This window comes from Tinamus guttatus, unplaced genomic scaffold (assembly GCF_059628265.1).
Source record: "Tinamus guttatus ecotype Peru unplaced genomic scaffold, ASM5962826v1 Tinamus_guttatus_pri_ptg000472l, whole genome shotgun sequence".
Classification (NCBI taxonomy): domain Eukaryota; kingdom Metazoa; phylum Chordata; class Aves; order Tinamiformes; family Tinamidae; genus Tinamus; species Tinamus guttatus.
In genome coordinates, this window is record NW_028289006.1 from 988,786 (window position 1) to 1,012,390 (window position 23,605).

General features: G+C 47.4%; 1 protein-coding gene across 2 annotated transcripts; it reads left to right on the top strand.

Annotated features, from left to right (window-relative positions):
* The first annotated feature begins 1,010 nt into the window (after nucleotides 1-1,010).
* Nucleotides 1,011-23,148, top strand: SREBF2 (sterol regulatory element binding transcription factor 2). 2 transcript variants are annotated; one of them, XM_088532815.1, is made up of 19 exons: nucleotides 1,011-1,138; nucleotides 5,133-5,504; nucleotides 6,384-6,565; nucleotides 7,488-7,634; nucleotides 9,346-9,567; nucleotides 10,723-10,837; nucleotides 11,047-11,228; nucleotides 12,005-12,197; nucleotides 12,352-12,533; nucleotides 13,553-13,826; nucleotides 14,787-14,956; nucleotides 15,154-15,322; nucleotides 15,915-16,035; nucleotides 17,754-17,863; nucleotides 19,259-19,391; nucleotides 19,969-20,137; nucleotides 21,343-21,528; nucleotides 21,973-22,084; nucleotides 22,825-23,148. In XM_088532815.1, exons 1-19 carry the CDS (start codon nucleotides 1,057-1,059, stop codon nucleotides 23,043-23,045), a joined length of 3,342 nt encoding a protein of 1,113 aa, XP_088388941.1. In that variant the 5' UTR covers nucleotides 1,011-1,056; the 3' UTR covers nucleotides 23,046-23,148. The 2 variants fall into 2 exon arrangements, with proteins under 2 accessions (XP_088388941.1, XP_088388942.1); XM_088532816.1 differs by having other exon boundaries at nucleotides 7,488-7,628.
* The last annotated feature ends 457 nt before the right edge of the window (nucleotides 23,149-23,605 follow it).

The following is a 23,605-nucleotide window of genomic DNA, read 5'->3' on the forward strand; positions in this document are numbered from 1 at the left end:
GGACGTGGCCTCTCCAGCCGCCTCTTCCTGGCTGTCGCTCTGAGTGACGAGGGTGGAGGGGGCACATTCGAGGTGTCTGGTCATAGGAAAGGGGTTGGAGCAATGTCCCATGGCCAGGGGAGCATCAGCGCCGCGCCGAGCAGGTTGGAGCCCTGTTGCCCGAAGGGCTCGCGGGATGGGTGGGCTGCAAGCGGTCAGGGCAGGGGCATTGCAAGGAAGGAACTGAGCCTCCCCGGCACCTGGCATTTCCCCTGCTGCAGACGGGCTGCTCGATGGGACCAGAGCTGAGACGCACACCTTGTTTTTAAATGCAGAGACAGGTATGTTGGACGAGGGCGTCAGGAACTTGCATTGAAATGGAAGCTTTTTTTTTTCCTTGAATAAATCTGTTTTTTTTTTTTTTTTTAAAAAAAAAAAACCCAAAAAACAAAAATCAAGCCTGTTTCTTGTATTTGGGGTGGGAGCACTTGCAAAGCGGGTGCAAGGCGAAGGGTGCGTCTTGGCGGTGAGTCCAATCTGTTGGGACTCGCACGAGCGTGGAGAGGCTGCAGGGATCAGACCAGCTCTCCCCGCTAGTTGCCGGTGACAGGGGAGCCCCTTTTCATGAACCCTCCCGACGCCCGTTCCTTAACAAACCCGGTGCTGCCTTCGGTTTCGCGTTGGTGTCCCGCGGCGGCGGCCGCCGGCCCCGCCCCCTCATGAATATTCAAGAAGGGGCGTGCCGCGCGGGGGGCGGGGCCCGCTATGCTAATCGCACTGCTGATCGCTGACGCGCCATCACCCCACGCGCCGCCGCGCCCGCCGATTGGCCGCGGGCGACCTGGTCTCATTGACAACAGGCGGCGGGGGGCGCGCGCCGCCGCAGCGGCCGCCGGGGCCGCGGGCGGGGGGCGGGGCCGGCCGGCGGGCCGGGCCGGGGCGGCCCAACATGGCGCGGGGTCGGCGGCGCTCGGCGTGAGCCCGCGCGCGAGCGGCGGCACCGGCAGCGGCACCGGCAGCGGCACCGGCGCGGGGGTCGGTGCCCCGGGGCGCCCGGCCGGCGCGGGCCCGCGCGCCATGGAGAGCGGCGAGCTGGGCGCGGAGAACATGGAGGCGCTCACCGAGCTGGGCGACGAGCTCACGCTGGGCGACATCGACGGTGAGGGCGCTGCGCCGGGGAGACGCGCGTGGCGGAGGGGAGGGCAGCGCGGCGCAGCCCGACACGCGTGGGAGCCGCGCGGCCCCGGCGCGCGGCGGGGCGGGGTGTCCGCCCGCGCGTGGGGCTGCCCCACGCGCTGCTGGGGGGCGCCCCGTGCCGTGGGGGTCCCGCGCGGGGCCGCTTCTCCCGCGTCACGTGAGTGGCGTGAGGGGTCCCCGCTGGTGTCGGCCCACGCGCCCCCCCTCGGGGAACTGTCCCCTCCCCCGCCCGGGGACCAGCGCGTTTCCTTCTGCGTGGCCGTGGGAGCGCGTCCCCCGCGGGGCAGTCCCCGTCGGAGCTCGCCCCCGGGTTTCGCCCCCTGTGTCCCGAGAGCCGCGGCGCTCCGTGGCCGCTCCTGCTTAGCGAGCGCTTCTCTTGTCCCTGTTTTTTTTTTTTTTTTTTTTTTTTTTCCCTAAAGGATGTTTTAGGAGACTGAGTCACCGTGGGTGGCTCTCGGGCAATGTTACGGTAATAAACGTAGTCATAAAAAAAAAAAAAAAAAAAAAAAAAAAAGGCGATGTGCAGCGTAGCGATACAACCCTCGCCAAAGGGGACACCTGTCTGAGTGCCAGTAGCTCCTGCGCTGCTTCCTGCTCCCGCTTTGGCCGCAGAGTGGCCAAGGATTGGAAAGAAATTCTGTTGCTTTCCTATTTTTTTCCTTTATTTTTTTTTCCTCCCACAGGCAGTGATACATCTTTTTTCCCACTTGTTTTCCTCTTTTTTTTTATAGTTACTTTTTTTACAGGTTACTTGGAAGTCTGTTCTAAAAAATGGTTTGTACTGTGCTGCCACTGGCGTCTTCCAGAGGAGGTTGTTCTCCATCTTTATTCAGAAAATGAAGCAGATGTAACTATTATTTTTTCTCGTTCTTCCGTATGCCGTCATAAATTGTTCTAGTACTTCTGTCAGATAAGTGAAGAGAAACCCCTTTTCCACAGAAATGCAAAGCTTGGATGGGATGTGTTATTTATTTTGTTTCTGAACAGCTTCTAGAAACCTGTAAAAGCCATAGTTGGATTAATTATCTGATGTAGGCTGAAAAGCAGACCTTCAGCAGAAAAGTGTCTAAAGCATCCTTGCTTCATAGGTGGAAAATAGGACTGAAGTAGTGATTTTAGGTTTGATTGCAATTGATTTGCAGCGTAGCTATGGGCAATTGGCAGCCATTGGTGGCCATTTCTTTTCTTTGTAATATGTTCAATAAAAGAATGTTTAGGGGAAAGACCAGAGGCTTAATTATCACTGCTGAGCTTCATGGTGAAAATTAAAGATGGTTATTCTTGTCTGAGTGCAAAATAATGTCTTCTAAGGGTCTGCATGGAAGCTGAGGCATATTCTGCTGAGCGTTTTTTCCCCAAACTTTGTAGTACTGCAACCTGACTGGCTGCAGAAACATCCCTGGTGGAAAAAACATCCTTGAGAACCAGATTATCCTTGATGTAATCTCGGTATTTCCTCACCCTAGGGAGTTTAATTTTGTCATGGTCGAAAAGTTTTTGTTGTTGCTTTGTTTTTGTTTTGCTGTTGGTTTTCTGTTCAGGTCAAAGTGTCTTTTCAAGCCTGATATCTGCAGCTCAGCCTGTTCCTCCCCAGTTTCCCTGAAAAGCAGCGCGGGAGCCGTCGGGGATCCTGGCACGTGCAGCACGTGTTTGCGCTTAGCTGAAGTGCAGCGCCCTCCTGCAAGGCGCTCAGGCCCTGAAAGAAGTGCCAGAAGCGATGGCCGCACTGGCTTTTGCCGTATCTTGTTGGCGTTTTTTAGCTCTGGGTTTGCGCAGAGTTGTTTTCGGCAGCAATATCTTGTTCCTCTCCTCAGCGCAGAGGGAGCAGGTGATCTGAAAATGATGGGTTTATGGCCGAGTGGATGCCCAGGGGCTATTCTCCAAAAGCACCCAGGCGCTCTAATAGTTTGTGTTTGCTCTTTGTGTTGCCAAAGGGGTTTTCAGAGAGAGAGAGAGAGAGATACTGAATTTTTGCTGTTTCTGGAGCTTTTAATTTTCCTTGTATTGGTACTAGGATACTAGTAGGAATACTGGATACTCTGAGTGTTTCTTATCCCACATAGTCTAATTTTTGAAAGTTCATCTCCAAATGAACTTTTTATATCTAGCCAGTCTCTGAAAAGATGAGATTGAACTTTTTATACATTTTTTAAAGAAGATATGAAATAAGTTATCTTAAACAAGATGCTCTTTAAAAATTCAAGGCTTGTAATTTAGCTCCATCACTAGGATTTGCTCTTTTAGAGCAAGCCTTGTTTAATTTTTCTTCTTACTTGGATTAGTGTCATCTAATATCTTTTTTTCTGGTGGCAAGAAGCTTAATAAGGTACATCACCGTTAGCATTCATAAGCTTATAATGCTGAGGGTTGTTTATAATGGTCTTAGCTGCAATCAATTTGAGGGTGAAAATCTGCTGTAATGTTGACTAGCTTAACATCTGTTTTGGATATGATTCAGAAATGTTAATCTTTAAACTGTCCTTCCTGTTTTGGTGAAGTTTAGTGATAGTTTACTGAGGTTTTGCACTCGAATCTTTCATTAGTCTTGCTAAACTCCGAGACAAGGGGCTGATCAGGCAGGTCTCTGAGGATAACTGGTGGCCGTCACCGGAGAGGAGTAGGTTTCTTGCAGGCAAAGCAATGTCAGCGTCTTCATAGCTTATAAGTGGGTCATGGGGACAAATCCCTTCCCAAATTTCTTGTCTCTTTGACTAGATTCCTTAGGAATGAAGGTAAAATTAAAGAAGCAGAATATAAGGCGGTAGTAAAAGGGGCAAGAAGCTTGGGCGAAGGTTGCTCTGCCCTCTCTGCAGTGCCAGTCACATTAATTGGGTAACGTGTGGCTGGCACTTGGGAGAAGCGGAGTGCAGTGTAAAGGCCAAATGTTATAGCATTTTTATTGGAATGCTTTCCACTGAAACATCTCATGGAGAGTTTAAGTCTCTTAAATCATATAGGGAATAGCCATTGTATTTGCTGCAATCCAGCGGATGGAAAGGATTCCATTGAAATGCTCCACTTGCCCCATTTTTCCTGTAAATCCATCTGTCTTCTACTCTCTAACTTGTATCTTGTCATTTTATTATGAATTATAGGAAAAGAATAGGACTTCAAGAAATCTATGGAAGGGACCCTGTAGAGTGACCAGATTTTAGAGGAGGGGTTACATGTGGCACCCCCTGCAGACCAAGGGAGGCACTTGGGTTGCCCAAGGTGTGCAGCTGCCTCCCTTATGAGCAACGATCTCCTAGGGGTGGAATTTCCCCCTCTGAGGGCCAGTTACAGCTTTGTGGTGGAAGCCTCTTGAAATGGATCTGATAAAATCTGAGGGAAGATGGGTCAGGGAGAAACTGTGTAGTTGTTACAAGCAAGGGATGAATACGATAACTTCTTTTCATTTTTTTTGACAATTCAAAAAACAGAAGCATGGGTTTTCCAATACTCTCAAAGTTTGTTTTTCTTTTAATTCTCTGTTCCATACTTTCCTGTAAGCTTAAATTTTTTTAAAAAATATAACAATTCACCTTAACTTTATTTTTTATTTTTTATCCCCATTTCTCCTTCCCTCCCCACCCCCCCCACAATTGCTTCCCTAAAAGCTATGTGGAAGAAGAGCTAACATTGACATGATGGAGCTGCCTGCTTGCTTCTTTGGTTGACCTAATTTGTAATATTTTAAATAAACTGGCAATGGCTTCAAATTTTAGTCTTTGCTTGCATCCTCTAGTCTGGGAGAATATTATAGCAGAATTTGCTTTTCACTCTGAATAGTAGCAGTGGTGCCCCAGTACTGCGCCTCTTTTGATTTATTTCTGGAGATATTACTGTAATATTTTCTCTTTTAAGTCTTCCAACACCCAGCATTCCCTTTCACGCGTGCACACTGTTTGAATCCATGGCAGGTGACGATTGCACTCGGAATGGAATAACCTTTATCTCTCTGTTTTCTCTTTCAGAAATGCTGCAGTTTGTCAGCAACCAGGCGGGGGACTTTCCCGATCTGTTTTCGGATCATTTATGCGGCCCTTTCCCGGGCGGCGCCGGCAGCGGGAGCCTGGAGCCGCCGCCGCCGCAGCGGCCGTACGGCCAGGTGCAGGTGCAGCCCTTCCCGCCGCCCGCGGCCTCCCCGCAGCTGCAGAGCGTCCAAGTCAAAGTGCCTCAGTCCAGCCCGCCTGCCCCTGCGCGGGCTGCGCCGCTCCTGCAGCCCCGGCCCCAGCCCCAGCTCCAGCAGCAGGCCGTGATGATCACGCCGACGTTCAGCTCTGCCCCCCAGACCAGGATTATCCAGCAGCCGGTCATATACCAGAACGCAGCTACGAGCTTTCAAGGTAGGCTTTGGGCTAGATGGGGGAGCATGTGAAAGGCCAAGATATTCCAATTCTAAAAGTGTCCTTGGCCTTGCCAAGTCTGAAGATCCCTCTTTTGCAATATGTGTGGGGAATTTCCTATCCTGCAAGGCGTCGCTTTACGGTTGAGTTTTTTTTTTCTTTCCAGGTTCAGTGAGGATACAAGAAAAACTCAGAAATGAGTTCTTAAGTCTTTTCATGTAACAATTCTCTTCTTGTTCTTTCTTTAAGGCCTTCTCTCCTACGTCTCTTTGGAGACTTGGGGAAATAGTACCTCTAAAAAGTAACTGCCAGCATCTTTGTCCTTCTGTTGGTCGGAGTAATGGACAAACCTAGTCCTGAAGCTCCAGCCTGTCCCATGTGGCAGTCTGGAATGAAGGCCTATTTCAAATACTGAGATCTGAAGTGTAACACTGCTAGCGAGCAAAGACACTTGCAAGTGACTGGTCTTCCTTTGTATTTGTGAACATAAGTTGTCTTGATTTACTTTGGATAGGTGTCAATTCTTTATGTGAAAATAGGATCCTAGGGTCAGCCAAGAACAGTAGGTAGTGCTGGTTAGATGTGCTGTGTAGTGTAACTGAAGTGATGAGAGTCCTGTGCTATTAGACCCAAAGATTTTGTTCATATTTTCTCTTAACTAATCCTCTCTGCCCTCTGGAAAGTTGCTATTCTAGATGCAGTGTCCTTTGCAGGAGACATCAAAGGAGTTGGAATCTCATCAACTTGTGGGATCTGTTAGATGAAAGCTGCTTCCTGGGAAGCTCTGGGCAGAGGAAGAGTGAGGCTGATAGAGTTTATGGGCTACAATGCTGAACGTGTTTTTTTTTTGACTGTTCCTCATATCTTGTCTGTTTTCAGTCCTTCAGCCTCAAGTTCAGAGCCTGGTGACGTCTTCCCAGGTCCAGCCAGTTACCATCCAGCAGCAAGTGCAGACTGTGCAGGCGCAGAGAGTGTTAACGCAGGCTGCCAATGGCACCATCCAGACGTTAGCACCAGCCACGGTTCAGACAGTAGCTGCGCCACAGGTCCAACAAGTTCCAGTAAGTAAAAATGTGGAGTGATGGGGATAAAGGGTTATGCAAAGTGCTTAGAGGTGTGGTTGGGAGGGCTCTGGAGTGAGGAGAGGGATCCAACAGCAGAAGAAACTGCTGTTGCAGGTCTGGTCTCCCGGTTTGTCAGGGGGAAGGTGGTGGGGCTTATAGGGCAGCCTGTTCCTTGCAGGATTCCACCCGTATCCTTAGGTCCTTTCTAGCCAAACTATGCTGGCTAGAAACATTTTAACATTTTATTTGTGTAAGGCAGACAGGAGAGTTCCTGTTGTGAGTAGTGATGTGATTTGAAGCAGTGGGCAGCATTCAGATGCTTATGGTTAGGGGACACTCATGAAAATGTCATTCTGGTTCAATTGTACGATGCCATCTGTAGTGTTCTCTGTGAGTAACCAAGGTAGTTGGACGAGAGCATGCTGTGTTATGCCAGAAAAATTACTGTTGGTTCTGATCTGCTTGGAGTTTGTGCTGCTGATCCTTTCAGTTAAACCAGAGGAAAGTAACGTCCACTAATATTCAACAAGAAGTACTGTAGCCAAAGCAGGCTCTTCTGGCATGTAATTGGAGGGGAAAGAAACTCAACTGTTCCATCAACTATTTTGTGTTTTTTATATATTAGTTTACTTCTAGTCTCTGTTTTTTTTTTTTTTTTCCAAACTGGTGATCCTCTGGTTCTGATGCATTGTTCAGACTGTGTCATTGTGGGAGCTTGCATTGGAATGTGGCATGCTAAAGGAAAAAATTCAGGTGGTGAAGGAGAGAATGGTTCTTCCCACCCTTCTGCCATCCACTGAGATGTAAAGTTACAAATCTTTGATCACTGATCTTTAGTTACAGAGACAAACAAAGAAATATGTACCTACCTCTCCTTTCACCTGTAACTTTTTTATTTTTATTTTTTTTCCCAATCTAGGTTCTGGTCCAGCCTCAGATCATAAAAACAGACTCCCTTGTCTTGACAACTCTGAAGGCAGATGGTAACCCTGTTATGGCTGCTGTTCAGAATCCAGCACTCACAGCACTCACTGCTCCAATTCAGACCACAGCTCTTCAGGTACCGGTATGAATTTTCCTTCTGCTTCCTCACTGATGTTACTACTTCTTAATATTAAAAAAGAGGAGGAGGTTTGGGATCAGTGTTCTTCAGTGATGCAAATGGGAGGAGTTTTGAATGCTGCTCTAAACATGCCCAAAGTGAGTAATACCCTGTTCCTGCCAAGGCTAAACACACAGATTGTACATTTTTGGCAGCCTCCCATGGCCAGTCAGCAAAGACCAAGGGCAAGTCTGTTTACCTTTTTTTTTTTTTTTTTTTTTTTTTTTCCTCCTAGTGTGACAAGGAGAGGAATATGACCTAAGAATTCCATACATTCTTTTTAACCTCTGTTGAATGGGAGCATACTTAAAACAGAAAGCTAAGCAACTTAGAAGAGGTTCAGAACTTTATCCAACTCAGTAGCAATATGTTGAATGCAAAAACTAACCTATTGACCTATTAACTAACTGTTTGAGGCTAATCTTCAAATAGAAGAGAATTCCCTGTGGTCTTTGGAGAGATCAGCTGTGCATCAAGACCTTAACTTCTTATCAACTCAAGGAGAATTTTGTTTTCTCCAGGGATGTTTTTATTATGATTTGGTGTGTTCAGCAGCACATGTTTAAACAGAGAGATCCTTTTAGAATAAAAACCTCCTAGTATGGGCTTCATTTTTTTTGTTCGTTTTTGATGGCCTGGTGGTTGTCTTGTACTTGGTAGCAGATAAATTGAAGATTTTGGTTTATTTGCCTTTTTTTTTTTTTTCTTAAGGTGGTGGTTTCACATTGAAGTGAAGTTGAAGTGGTTGTGTCTGTCTAGCAGATACACAAGCCATGACTTTTTTCTACTCTGAAATTTGGTGGAAATTAGGCATAGAGATCATAAATTCATTTTTAAAAGTTTCAGGTTAAAATAAATGTCTTTCTACTATTTCTTAGTTTGGTTCTAAAAAAAAAAAAAAACACAATCTAAATTGTTCTTAAATATGATTGGTTAGTTTAGTCTCATTTTTTGTCAGTGTCTTTGGGCTTAAATAGCTTTTCCTCCATGGTCTTCTGGTGGGATTTGCCTTGTTTTATTGCAGAGCACATCCTTCTTTGCCTTGGTGGAGACAGTCTTTTGAAGGCATAGATAACTAAGTCCCTGAGCTCTTTACACTACTGGGCACCAGTCAGTGCCTTGATTCCTTATTTTAAAGCGTATTTGTAGCTTAAAAAGCAACTATAGGCCTATTTTTGTTTTTCTTTGAAATCAGTTGCAATGCTGAAGCCATTTTTTCTCTGTTGCTTGCTTGCTTGTTTTCTGTCTCATCTGATATCCTTGCTACCTCCTCAGAGGTAGCATTGCCTTTTGCCGTTTTGGTGAACTTGTATTTGCTGTTTTTGTCCGTGTCAAGATGGATTTGGAGACTTGTGGCAGAAGGATTCTAGGAGCTAGGAAGATCCTTAGTGCTTTTCTGCTGTGGGTAGGAATTGCTGAGGGAGTATTGAGGTGGCTGTCCTTGAGAACAAGAGATCTTCTTACCCCACCAGGACTAGTATGGGGAGTAGCATGGCAGATTCTTCCTGAGCTGCTTCCTTCCCTGCCCGCCAGGGAATGGATGAGGAAATTGGCATATCTCTTCATTTTTGAGCTGGACTAGCTTTTCCTGCATCTCCTTCTGTTTATTTCTTTTGCTCTTAACATCATAAACTGTGATTACTACCTGATCACTAGTTATATGTGGTCTTTCTAGACCCTAGTTGGGAGCAACGGGACCATTTTGACCACAATGCCAGTGATGATGGGACAAGAAAAGGTACCTATCAAGCAAGTTCCTGGTGGTGTTAAACAACCAGAGCCGCCTAAAGAAGGAGAAAGGAGAACAACGCACAACATAATTGAAAAGCGTTACCGGTCATCTATAAATGACAAGATCATTGAGCTGAAGGACCTGGTCATGGGGACAGATGCCAAGGTAAGTTTATGTAACAAGAGCAGATTGAGTGCCATAAGTATTTGTGTCATCAGGTACTTGTTGCTCTACCAAATGAAGCAGTTGGAGAGTGTTAGCTTAGAAATATGTATATGTGTATTGGAATAAGACTGAAGAATACCTGTGAGATGGAAATAATTGCATTCACTATGTGCTACCCATAACGTTGATTTTACTATGCCGGTGGTTGTGTTTCTTCAAAATAATAACGAAAGTGTAAAGTCTAACTCTATATTAGACTTTGAAGTAAGTAGCAGAAGTGCATGTTTTGATAACTCTGGCCAAATGGGAGCTTGCATAATTCCCATTTCCTGGTAACTGCAGTAGGGAAGCACATCCCTTTCTTCAACTGCCAGCTGTCCTGGGGAGAGAAAAAAAAACCTTCTTGCACAAAGCTTTTCAGTTTGATTCCTTTAGATCCTGTGTTGTAAAAACTCCTGTTGACTCAAATATTAAAACTTTTTTTTTCAACATGTGAGTCAAGTTCAGAATTGTGCTGCTTTCTTTACTCTCTCTGGCAGTGCATTTGTATTTTTAATGTCTGTGTGTATGTGCTCATGTCTCTAAGCCTGTGTATTAATGAAGTTGCCTCCTGTCACTGGGGGGAATTGGAAACTTAGCATCTAAAAGTAGGTGATGTGTAGTGGTTTGGCAGTACCTTATTTGTGTTCACAAACTTTGCAAACCTGCAGCCTCTATAAGAAGCTGGTACTTTCACAGGGTCGAAAAAGGGACAGCGATTGCCTCAGAATCAAACAGTGAAAGAGTTGAATGACAACAGCTAGTTCCATCCTGAAAAAAAAGAGGCACTTTGTGTCAAAGCTGATATTTTCAAATAACAGTTTGAAGCTGAAATTCAGTCATGAACTGTGTTGTGATTTGGATATTAATCTGTTTGTACTATTTTATCACACCTTTGAAGGACCTCAGGTACAATGGTTCAAGGCCTATTGTCCAGTCCTTGTGCATCTTTACGAGTATAATATTTTGCTCGTAGAGTGTGGCCTCACCGTTAGTTTTGTTGCCGCTGCTGGAGGATTCTTTACACCCATTCCTTTCTCTTCCACATGACTCATGAAGTGAGGGTTGTGATGCTCTTTGTATAAACTGCTTTCCCTCTGTGTTAATTCCTTACAGATGCACAAGTCTGGAGTCCTGAGAAAAGCCATTGATTACATTAAATACCTACAGCAGGCCAACCATAAACTGAGGCAGGAGAACATGGTTCTGAAGTTGGCTAACCAAAAAAACAGTAAGTTGTGGGGGCTGTGCAGGAGAGAGGTAGTCAACATGAGTGTATGCTGCCTCTCAACTTCCTTACCATTAAAGGAGGCAGATACGTGCAGCTTGCATTGATAGTGGCCAGTGTTCTTGCAGGTGACAGAGCCAATGTGAGCAAAACAGATACATGTTTCTAATTCCTACATCAAATCAAATACTGTTTTATTGTATTTGTTGCAGAGCTGTTGAAGGGCATTGACCTAAGCAGCCTGGTTGACAATGATGCAGACCTGAAGATAGATGACTTCAACCAGAACGTTCTACTGATGTCTCCCCCAGCCTCTGACTCGGGATCCCAGGCTGGCTTTTCTCCCTATTCCATTGATTCAGAGCCAGGAAGTCCACTCCTTGATGATGCAAAGGTATCTGTGACTTAAGTTACCAAATTAGAAGCGTTTACTTCAGGGACACGTAAGGGCCAGATTTGAATCCTCCTGGCTTTCAATGACAGAGCCAGCAGACCTCTGGTGAGTAGAGCTGAGGGGTCAGAGATGATTGTATGGACGAAGAAGGTCCGTGAAAGAAAGATGCCTTTTGAACGATGAAAACTACTTCTTGAGCTGTAAGGTGTTGGTTATATGTAACATTTTAGAGGAACAGTACTTAGAGTTCGGTGCAGGTAGATTCTGTGTGAATTTATAGTGCGCGTCTGTGATCCATAAAGCCTGGGGCTTTCAAGTTGATGTTTGTTCAGTGAGTGAAGCAAGAGAACTCGGAAAAGGATGATGACATCAGCTCTGGGTAATGAGACCGAAAGGAACTGCAGTGCTAGAAAGCTGTTAACTGTCTTCAGCTGACAGATCACTGTGTAGGTATCACAGAAGCAGTGTGTCTTACAGGAGATTTTCAAAAGGGTAAGTGTAATGAAAGTTCATCCTGACCTAAAACAGGGTTATAGCGAATGTTGACTGAAATGGCTGAGAGCAGATGGAAGGTGAGGACACTTGAAGTACTTCAGCCTCATTTTACTGGGCTAAGGAAAGCTTTACTGGAGCTTTTGGTGATCTTAAAAGCACATTTTAAAACTTTCTCCTTCTTCACCACCCCATTCCTTTGCATATTCCTTTGTCTTGCAGATTGTTAAACTTTTTTTTCTTTCCTTCCTCTTGTTCCCATCTCCACTCCTAATTCTTTGAAGGTTAAAGATGAACCTGATTCTCCTCCTGTGGCGCTTGGTATGGTGGATCGCTCCCGGATACTTCTCTGCGCTCTCACATTCCTTTGCCTCTCCTTCAATCCTCTGACATCCCTTCTGGACGCCCGAGGAACCTCAGAGTCCGACAGCCTCGTGCGCCACGGCTCTGGCAGGAATGTGCTGACCATCGAGTCAGGTAACATGTTAGAACAGCTCAAGAATGTGAGGGGACTGCACCACAGAAAATTTACTATAGAAACAGTTGCCCTGGAGTCTTGAGACTGGCTTAAAATGCCAAGTTCTCAATGTCCAGGTTAACTTTAACTTTCCTTTGGGATGTTCCCTTGCAGATGCAGGTGGCTGGTTTGGCTGGATGATGCCCACACTGATTCTGTGGCTAGTGAATGGAGTGATTGTCCTGAGTGTGTTTATAAAGCTCCTTGTGCACGGGGAGCCTGTGACTCGCTTGCACTCAAGGTCATCAGTGACGTTCTGGAGGCATCGCAAGCAAGCCGACCTGGATTTGGCACGGGTAAAGTTGACTCTGTTGCTATCACATGCATCATGTATAGGAGGGGAGTGCAGATAAACGTGGCATAAAAGGATGTGGGTTGGCACTTGCAAGAGCATAGTATTTCTAGAGTTAATTATCATGTATGGTTTCAAAGGAGAATTTGGTGCTTGTTGTCTTGAGCAAATCACTGTCTTCCTTCAGCTCGAGTTGCTGAGGCACACACAGTAGTATTGGAAAAGACACAAAATTAAGTCCTTATGCCTTGCTGCTGCATCTTGATGACAGTCTTTGGAAGCAAGGTCTTGGTTTCTGAACTTAGGTTTCAGAATTTTGCCTTTGGTGTGCTTATTAGCAGTCAGTAATGTGCTTGCATATGTGCTGCTTTTTTGTTTTTCTTTTTTTTTTCCTTTTTTTTTTTTTCCTCATGTTTCGCTGTAACTTTGTCCCAGTTGTAGCTTAATGGAAACTACTGACTGGCTGTTTGGATTATAGGCGTGTACTAGTACAGCACTCTCGGTGATAAAATGTATATTGGAGTGCTGCAGTCTCCTCTCCTCCAGCCTCTTGCAAGTCTTCCCCAGGATTGAAGCAGCATCTGACTTTCAACCCTGAAACATCCATTTTGTTTGAGAAGGCAGGAAAAAGATTTTTTTATCTAGTGCTTGTGTGTCTCCCAGATGTCATAGCCTTTACAGGAATAGGGCCATATGTAGGCTGAGATGTGTTGCTGAGATGTTTAGGACCAATTCTTTAGATGGAGGTCCAGGCTGGCTTCATGTTCGCTTGGGTCGTATTGACTTGCCTCAGCTGAAGTCGTTGGAAGTGAGGCTAAAGCATCACCACTGCTTAGCCATGGCACTTGGCAGGACTAGTGAGCCTGTTTGGGTTATACTGAGGTAGTCTGCATTTCTTCTGCCTGTCTTGCTTACCTTTGTAGACTAAGGAAGGTGGTTTTCTAGGCTGTCAGTAAAGTAGCATAAGTCTCTCTTTGATATTCAACTTTTTTCCTTTTTTTCTTTTTTCTCTCCTGTTCGCAGGGGGATTTTGCTGCAGCTGCATCAAACCTGCAGACTTGCCTCTCGGTTCTAGGCCGAGCGCTGCCAGCTTCCCGCCTGGACTTGGCCTGCAGCCTGTCCTGGAACGTGATCCGCTACAGCCTGCAGAAGCTGGCGCTGGTGCGCTGGCTGCTCAAGAGGACTTTCCATCAGTGGCGGGCAAGGGAAGCTGCGGCAGGCTTTGAGGATGAGGCCAAGACCAGCGCTCGGGATGCAGCTCTGGCATATCACAAGCTCCATCAGCTCCACATAACGGGTAACGACAGAGATGGGAAAGCTATTCTCTTCCTTCTCGTTTCCTGAATAAGGATGCTCAGAGCTGATCCTGTGGGGATCCAGCAGGAGCTTCTCAGCCTCTCTTCCTCTGGGGGTAGCTGCTACAAGCTAAGCAGACTAAGTTCAGAGGCCAGTTACTGACACCGAACAGCTTCAGATGGTGAAATGGCTCTGTAAGAGCAGTCTAAGAAAAAGCAGTGTCTTGAGTTGCATGCTGTTGCACATATAGTGGTGGCTTGGACTCTTCCAAGCAACAGTTAATTGAATCCAATTGTTTCTCGCTGGTGTTCAAAGGCTTGGTTGATTCCTATTGCTTAGGAGTGTAACGTGGAATCAGGAGCATCATTCATTTTTGGAAGAATTTTTAAATTTCTGAAGCTGTGTGAAGCACAGATTGCCAGTGGGTGATGATAGACTCTAAGAGTAGGCACACATACACATATGTATTAAATAAGCACTTGAAAGATTCTTATGATCAGTTTTGCTGGTTCCTTAACAGAGAAATTTGCAATTGTAATAGGGCACAAATATATTTGAAATCCAAGCTAAACGTCCTTCTGCCTAATCTTCTTGCATTAATTATAGTTGTGCCACCATGGATAACAAGAAAATGTCCCTGTTTGTAGTGTTATTTGCATAGATTGCAAAGGGGCTCAATTATGAGATGAATGTAGTGAGCCAAGGTTTGCAGATGTTATATTTGTTAGCTCTACAGGTCTGTTTTGCAGAAACAAAGCTGTGAATGCCAGCCTTGGTATCAGTGGAAAGAAGTTTCAATTAGGTTTGGTCTAGTGCCTGAATACAAAGTAGGCACATGTGGCATTGCAGAGTTCTCATGTCACTAAGTTCTCATTTGCCTGTTCCAGGATAGTGTCTCTGCAAATGACTTATTTAGTAGCAGGCACTACTCTGAAAATTTAACTCTCCCCTTCTGGTGTAGGTAAACTTCCCTCCAGCTCCGCTTACTCAGGTTTGCATATGGCCCTGTGTGCTGTGAATCTGGCTGAGTGTGCAGAAGAGAAGATCCCACCCAGTACCATGGCAGAAATCCACCTGACAGCGGCGGTTGGCTTGAAAACCCGCTGTGGGGGCAAGCTCGGCTTCCTGGCGGTGAGTGAGCTCTTGTGCCCTCCACTGTCCTACCCGTAAGCACAGCCCAGGGACGTCCTGCAGCCTGGCACTGCCACCAGCTCCATGCACTCGTTGACCCCGCAGTTTGCTATGGTCTGTAGTGAGCTTTGTTGTTGGTGTGCTTTGTGTCTCTTTCCCTGCAGGCTGTGTTCAGTCTTGGTCTCTCTCTTCTCTAGAGTTACTTTCTAAGCCAAGCTCAAAGCCTGTGCAGCTCAGAGCGGAGTGCCATTCCTGACTCGTTGCGTTGGCTGTGTCACCCACTGGGACAGAAATTTTTTGTGGAGCGGAGCTGGACAGTAAAATCTGCTGCAAAGGAGAGTCTGTACTGCACCCAAAGGAATCCTGGTAAGATCCTGTGCTAGTTTTGAATGTTTGACCTCCCAGCAATTACAGCTGGGGAATCTCTCCATCCACAAGGGGTTGCTTGAGAGCATTCTCTTGTGCACAAGTTGTCTTACCTGTAGGAGCCTGCTCCCCTCAGCAGTTGAGAGGGGCTGTGGAGCAAAGAGATGTCTCCCCAGACCCTGCAGGAGCTGCTGCTCTTCCCTTTGTACATCACACTGGCTTTACATGTTATCCCAGTTGTGTTTTTATGTGCTGGTATCAGAACCTAGTTGTAGCACTGAACGTCTAAGGGATGACTTACGGGTGACCCAGGTTTGTTGTCTTTGGAACTGTGCCACAGACAGAGTGTCGAGTAGCTGATGTGTTAGAGATGTTTGGCTTCGGATTGTGATTGAAATGGCTAATATGAGTGGCTACTGGTAAAAAGGCTCAATATCTTAGTCTTTATAAATCTCTGCAATAATTTCTCAAGAATTTCCCTAGGCTGCTCTTCCTCTTACCCCTTACAATTTGACTCTTCCGTCTGCCTTTATGTATATCAGGAGGTGGTTTGCACAGTGTGTAAGAGAAGTGGTTTGTTCTTTCTCTCTAGCGGATCCCATTGCACAGGTTCATCAAGCATTTTGTGAGAACCTGCTAGAGAGAGCTGTGGATTCGCTTGTGAAACCTCAGACTGGAAAAGAAGTAGTTGGACAAGAGGAGGAGGAACCATGGTAAGTTTCTGTGCTGGGGCTGGGACTGCTATAGGGAACTGCAGACTGAAACGTTTCAAACTGTTAATCGTACACAGAGTTCCCTGGGGCAAATAGAGTGGTTAGTCTTTAATCATGACTTAAAATCATGACACCAATCTGACTGCTGCAGTTTTAGAAGAGTGAGCTTAACCTCTTCATATTAGAACCTCTCAAGTCAAAGGTGAAATTTTGGCTGTTGCTTGATGAGATACAGATTTCTCATTTCAGCTGGCACACTGCCGATTGATTCCTACAATGACAGTTTCAAAGCTGAGTAACACTAAAATTAGCATGCAGCTACTGTTTTAATTGACCATAACATGTGTCCAAGATTCTGAGAATGGCATAATCCAGCTTGTTAGAAAAAAGGACCCAGCTGACTCCCTACATTATGCATGAGAATATTGCTGTAATGGAACAAAGTGTGACATTTAGCAGCAGTGAAAAATCAAACCGGTGTGTGGCAAGAGTGGGAGAGCAGATGCTGGGTCAAATTGTCATTGGTCTTTGTCAGTACTGTGAGCAAAGGAAAGGGGTTGATATGGAGGAATGGGAGAGATTTTTTTATTTTATTTATTTATTTTTTATTTTTCACACCAAACTACATCCAGTTTCTAGCTGGTGTCCAGGTATGTCAGTGTCCAACAAGTGCTAGGCAAATAAATGGAAAGTTTTATAATGATGGTATCCCCCCAAAAGTATGGGCAGAACCCTCAAATGGGGAAGATGGCTTAGTTTTCCTACCTGCATAGGAGTAGTATGTACTTAACTTTAATTTCAATCTTGCATCTTCTTTCTATCATAGTTGCAGAGATAGAGCAGCAGTGCAGTCTAATTGTTGAACCAGTATAGATACAGATGATCAGATGCTGCTGTTGATAGGGACGGTGCGGGGTGTAAGTGAAGTAGATTATCAAGATACTTGTGAAAGTTCTGTTTCGTAGTTGGCAGGAGTAGCTCTGTTAATACAGAAGACTTTCACCCTCCCCCAAAGGTAGGAACTTGAGGTTGTTCTCTGTAGCCTACCCAAGGAAATTAGATCATTACCACATATGCTACTTTTGCTGATTAGCACTGTTTAGTAACCACTTGGAAGAATGTAGTTGAGCCTCTTTTGGAGGCAGTGATTGAAAAGAAGCCTGTAATCAACTTGTTAGACATCTTATCTGTCAGCAGACTCAAGATACTAGAGGGGATGCTGGCAGCTTCTATTTAGTGTTTGTAAAATGTGCAGTGCTGACTAAGTACCAGCGTAGATACTTCCACTCTAAATATGTGTTACATGCCTTGGTTTGCTTCTGCATGCCCAGCCTAGTCCCTCCCACACCAGTGGCACCACCTCTTATTTCTAAGTACTCGAGTACAGCCTGCTTGCCTGCTCTTTAACTGTAAGGCAAATGTCTGTAATGAAAAGCTCCCTGGGAATTCCAGCATTTCTGTAGCTGAGGTGAGAGTCCTTGGGTGGACTCTAATTCTCAGCTGTTTACCTTTCCATAGGGAGAGATTGGTAATTCTCCAACAGATATCTTTAAATAACACAAGACTGTTGGACTAGAGTTTGAACTTTCTGCTTCCACCTGCTGGCTTAAGGGGTCAACATTGTTTAAAAATACATCATAACTGATTAGAAATACCTTCAGGCTTTGCTCTCTCTCGTTGGGCAGCGTAGTGAAGGTCTGCCTTGTTTTTTATTTCAGCGAATTCTCTGGGGCGATGGAATATCTGAAATTGCTCAACTCTTTCTTGGACTCAATGGGAAGTGGAGCCCCACCCTTTGCCAGCAATTCTGTGCTCAAGTCAGCACTGGGTAAGTATGGCAGAGCAGGAACTCTCCCAGCTGTAGGAAATATTGCAGAAAGATGTTTCCTCTCTGCCTTTCAACCTTTCACACTCCAGGCGTGGCAGAGACACAGCCCTTGCTGGAATGAGATGCAGGTTTTGAGCAGCACCCCACAGCACCCTAAGCAGCTCAGGCTGGAAGCGGGGGTGGTTAAGAAGGCTCTTAAATGCAGCTGTGAATGATAACGCAGGTGGAGTTGCAGTTATTTTTGTGACTAATGATGATGGGCACTTCGGGCATGTTCCAAACAGTGCACCATGCCCTGACCTTAGAGCTTAGATTTGATGATGCAGAATGAGGAAAAGGTGGTAGCATATAAACAAGCATAGTAGCACTGTGGCTGGATACAGGAAGTCCTGTCTGCTCTCCAGAGATGCTTAATAATGACCTATTGGCCCAAGTATAAGTTGACCTTGCTTTTATAGCATCTGTCGTGTTCATTCTTCAGTCTCCGGAACTTCCAGCCCTGCAGCTCCTGCTCTCAACTAGCTCTGGACATACAATGGGGGACACTTGCTATGGTCCCTTGGAGACTATGTAGTGGGAGAGTTAGAGCTGTAGACTCTGGGCTCTGCACTCAGTTGAGCTTGTCAGGTAGCCAGTTCTTGGAGTGCTTGTCTTGCTTGATGTTGGTAAAACCAGCACCTGGCAGTTCATGGGGCTGCTGCTGGAGCTTCTAGGACAATTGGTCTGCACCTAAAGTGTATAGCGCCAACACAGGAGGGAAGCGAGATATCTTTTGTCCAGGGCTTATATTTTGGGGTAAAGGGAAATTTATGTTTGGGTCAATATTGCCATGAAATTTAAAAGCAGGTCAGCATAGCAGTATTGTCATGAAATTTAAAAGCAGGTCAGACTAGCAGAACCAACGTCCGTTGGCCCAGCGTAGACTCCAGGATGCTCTTGAGGGAATGTGAAATAATGAAGAAAATAGCACCAGAGATCTGATGAGAGCTCTTTACCAACTTGATGATGCTCAGTGCTGAGACATGGTGTATGCTGCTGGAATTGTTACTGCAGGCTGGGGAGTGGAGGTCTGCGCTGGGAAGGAAGGTGAGGAATTTCTAGAGGAGTAGATGGGGATCTTGTTGGCAAGACCCAGGCTCAGTATCTAAAAACCCACTTGCTGCCAGGTGTCGAGTGCTTGCTTGCTGCCAAGTCACTTAGCTGTGCTCCCTCAGCATGTTTCAGCGTCCCCCTAGCCCGCAGTGTTCCTGTGAGCCCCATTGCTTGCATGCCTTCTTCAGCTCACTGGTGAGACCTTGGTGGAAGGCTAGGGCCTACAACACGCACCCTTTTGTCTGAGCGGGGGCTAGCTTGGTCTTCTCTCCTTGGTTGCAACCTGTGGTTCTGTTTCCATAGGCCCAGACGTGGTGTGCAGATGGTGGTCAGCGGCAGTGGCTATGGCAATCGGTTGGCTCAGAGGGGACGATGCGGCTGTGAGGTTGCATTTCACAGAAGTGGAGCGCATGCCGAAGGCCCTGGAGATGTCAGAGTGCGTAGGCATCTTACTACCTTCAAACTCCGGTTCCTTCTAGCCAGGAGCGGCTGTTCCTTTAATACCTGTCCTGTGGCTGCTCTCGTCTGTGCTGTGGAGTCGCAAGCTGATCGTATCGGTGCTGTTTGGTGCCATAGCATGAGGTGTAAATGTGCCAAATAACAGATGCGTAGGTCCGGGCTTGCAGGCTGATGTTAGAGCTGTGGATTGGAAGAGTCTGTAGGGAACAGAATTACTTCTTTATGGATGCTTTCTTGTTTCCATTCTAATCCTGCCTCTCTCAGTCAAATGGCACAACTTGTGCACACAGACTGATGAAAGGCTCATGTCACCATCTTTACTCTTTCCCATTGAAGTTTCCTGGCCAGTTTCCTTCCATTTCTCTAGCTCGTGTAGGTGAGCAGAAATTTCATCCTTTTGCTGTCTTCAAGAAGTTATGATCTCCCTGCTCTTAAAGCTGCGAGGGTGAAAGGTGATACCGGTGTTCTCTTGAGCTCAGCTGCAGGGGCTGCCCTGTGGCAGTGTGAGCAGCGTGCCCTAGGCTTGCTCACAAGCAGTGCTCTTTCTCTTTCAGGAACGCCCTCGTGAGAGCCACCTTCCACGTGTGCAAAGCCATGCAGGCCTCGCTGTCCGGCAAGGCAGACGGGCAGCAGAGCTCCCTGGGGCACTGCGAGAGGGCCAGCAGCCACCTGTGGAACAGCCTTAACATGAGCAGCGGCGTCTCCAGTGCCATCCTCAGCAGCGTAAGGGATAAGCCGTGGGGAAATATGTGCTGGAGGTGTTGGGTCTGAAGTTGGTTTTGCCATAGGTGCTCCCCCGGCTTGTTTCTGTCTTCATTCTCCATTCATTCTGTGTCTGATGGTAGTAGGAGAGAACACTCTTCCCTTCCAAAGGACGTGGACGTTTTTCTCTCTCTGCTCTGGAGGGACAGTCCAGCAGCTACTCTGTTCTTTCCTGAACATGGTCTCATTTGGCTGAGCCACTGCCTTGGTCCCGCCAGTACCTGTCACTTCTTCTCTGGTTCTTTAACCACTTCTGATTTCGCCCACAGAAAACTTCCGTCTCAGCCCTGTCAGTGAAGCTGCTGACACGTGTGGGCCTAGTTAAGCCAAGCCTGCTGCCTTTCAGGCAGCACTTGAGCATTGAACCCTCTGCCGCAGGAGTAGGTCTCTGCTGTGCTATTCCTGAGTTTGTGCATTGCTCATGTCTTTTCTTTCCAGGATTATTTAACGCTGGAGCTACCGTGCGTGGCACATGGGATAGAGCTGCGATCCCTCCTGCCGCTCCTGGGTGGCAGCTGTGGTGCATTGTAGTTGCATTGCATGTCTGGCAGTCACTGTGCAATGTTTCTGCAGTGCAGTACAGAGGCGCTCCGCATTTCTACAGCGCAGATAGAATCTCTTAAGAGCAGTTAGAGTAACAAACTGCTGGGTGGCAGCAACAGATGGGGAAAAGGGATTTAGGTAGAAAATGTGGGTTGTGTCAAGACTGCTTCCCCCTCTCCCCCCCCGCAGATGGGGGGATCTCTTTACCTTGTAATTGCTGTCTTTGTCTGCTTGGTGTCACTGTTTAGATAGACCTTTGTAGAAGACTGAGACGTTGCAAGTGCAGAGAGCTTGTGGCACGTGCTCCCTGAGGTGGGCTTGGTGTCAGCCCTGCAGACATGTTGGCTGTCCCTTGGGTACAGCCGGGTGCTCCATCCCTTGGCCTGGAGCTGTTGACGCAAGGCCACAGAGATGCTCCTTAGGCTAAAGGTTTATTGTGGGTCCTGCTTCAGTGAATACGTTATAGTGGAGTTGGTTTTCTTCAGAGTGCCAGGGAGCACCTCTTGGGCACACAGAAGGTGCTGCAGCCAATGCCTTGCAGGCAGCTGTGCCACAAACAACCTGTTACTCACCTATCAGTCGTCTCACGTGTGTGTGTGTGCCTGGGGTCTCGTTTCTTACAGATGATGCAGCTGCTGGCCTGTGACTTGCTGCTCTCTCTGCGCACCAGCCTGTGGCAGAAGCAGGCGAGCAGCAGCCAGGCCTTGGGGGAGACCTACCACGCGTCCGCCTCCGAGCTCACAGGCTTCCAGCGGGACCTGGGCAGCTTGCGCAAACTGGCCCATGGCTTCAGGCCTGCTTACCGCAAGGTAATCCCACCTCTTCTCTTCTCGCTTTTCTCTTCATCCCTGAGAGGAAGCAGAAGTTTTGGCTAGCCCTTGGCAGGACTCATGGAGTGATGACAGGGAAGCTGCTATCCTAAAATTGTCAATAAGTCATTTGCCTAGGCCAGAGTTCAGGAATTTTCTCTTCCATTCTCTGCTCCTTGCTGCTTTTCTTCTCCTTTCCCAGGCCTCTAGCCTAGAAAATGGTTACATGGTAAAAGCTTTTATCCTCTTTACAATTACCCTGACTTGCAAAATTTCTAGAGGCAGGCGGGAAAAACAAGGAATATCGAAGTGGTGGTGGTGTTATGAAGATGTCAGCACTATGCTGTTAAAATGCTGCTGCAAAGGGATGGCCTGAGTTGAGCCGCTGTTGCGGAGGGATGGCCTGTGCGAGTTGGTCACTGCCTGCTCTCTCTTCCCTCCTAGGTTTTCCTCCATGAGGCCACCGTGCGCCTGATGGCGGGTGCCAGCCCTACCCGCACGCACCAGCTGCTGGAGCACAGCTTGAGGCGACGCACGGCGCAGAGCAGCAAGCAAGGTCAGCCCCGGTGTTCGGAGAGCAGCCCCCGCCCGGGGCTGGGCTGCCCCAGGCACAGGGCAGTGGCTAACTTGGGCAAGCAGCAGGCTGCAGTCAGCCGCGGCTGTGGGATGTTGTGGCCTGCGGCTGCTACACAGTGTCTTCCCAACTCTGTGACTTTTGAGGCTCAGGAGGACAGACCCCTATGAGCCCCTCGCTCCTGTAGGCGCTTCTGCCATGGGAGGCACAAGCAGGCGAGAACAGGGGCCACCAGCCCTGGGAAGGAGTTAGCGGCAGACACGTTGGAAAACGTTTGCGTGTATGGGCCTGTATGCAAAAAAAAACCCTCCATGGACGAAGGCAGGAGCCTTAAAGGGAGCAGTCAGAGGCATGATGCTGATTATAAAGTTCTTCTAGGACTTAATGAAACAGATCTGCATTTTCAGTGCTGGGGTAAGCCCTATAAAGCACCTTAAGAAAGTAAAATGAAAGGGCCATTACTGTAGAAGCAGTGATCACCTGTAGCAACCCTGAAGGCCTTGCTTGATTCCAGCTCGAACTTGCACTTTAGGTTTGATTAATTGCTTGGAGGTTTGCTGTTCAGCTGGGAGATACTGGAGCCTGCCTTCTGCTTTGCCAGCCCTGAGACATCCTCTCAATTGCCAGCTAAGGCTCCGTTTGGAGCTGTATTTTGAGGGCTTTCGTAGTGCTAAAATGTTTTGTAGTTTCAATGCATGTTTGTCTCTTCTTTTTGTGCTTAGGTGAGCTAGACACGCTGCCAGGCCAGAGGGAGCGAGCTACAGCTATCCTGCTGGCCTGCCGCCACCTGCCCCTCTCCTTCCTCTCCTCTCCCGGGCAGCAAGCCGTGCTGCTGGCAGAGGCCGCGCGCACGCTCGAGAAGGTGGGAGACAAGCGCTCGTGCAACGACTGCCAGCAGATGATCGTCAAGCTGAGCGGGGGCACGGCCATCGCTGCCTCCTAACGCCAGCGCGGGGCTGTGTCGCACAAAGGCAGCCTTTGGACCGTCAGCCTGGACTTCCCCTCTTGAGTTTAAAACAAAAGAAAAAAGGAGAAAATCCCAAAAAAAAGAAAAAAAAACAAAAAAGGCAGTAGGCTAGGTCTGTGCCAGTGGGATCGTTGTGGGGGTGGGAGAGGGAGGGAGGGTTTTTTAACTTGCCCCAGGTTTAGCTTTATTAGCCCCCTTGCTTGCTCTCAGGCACTGCAGCAGGAGTCTAGTTGTAGTTCTGTGGCTGTGCTGGGGGCTCTGAGACAGCCCTGCTCCTGCATGCAGTGGCTGGGCTGTTGAATCTACAAACCCAAGGGGCAGGCAAGGCGGCACATCCTCCGTCTGTCCTCAGGGCATCGCCTTCCCTTTCCCAATGCCTCTGCAATAGGAGCCTTCTGGAAGGGCAGAGGATGTGCTCAAGCCTTGCCCTGGGGCATCACTGGGGTCTGAGGCCCTGTGCAGGCTGCCCCAGAGGAGGGAAGGCCCCCACGCTGTGTGCATCAGGAGACCTCACTGAAGCCCTCTAGACCCCCTAC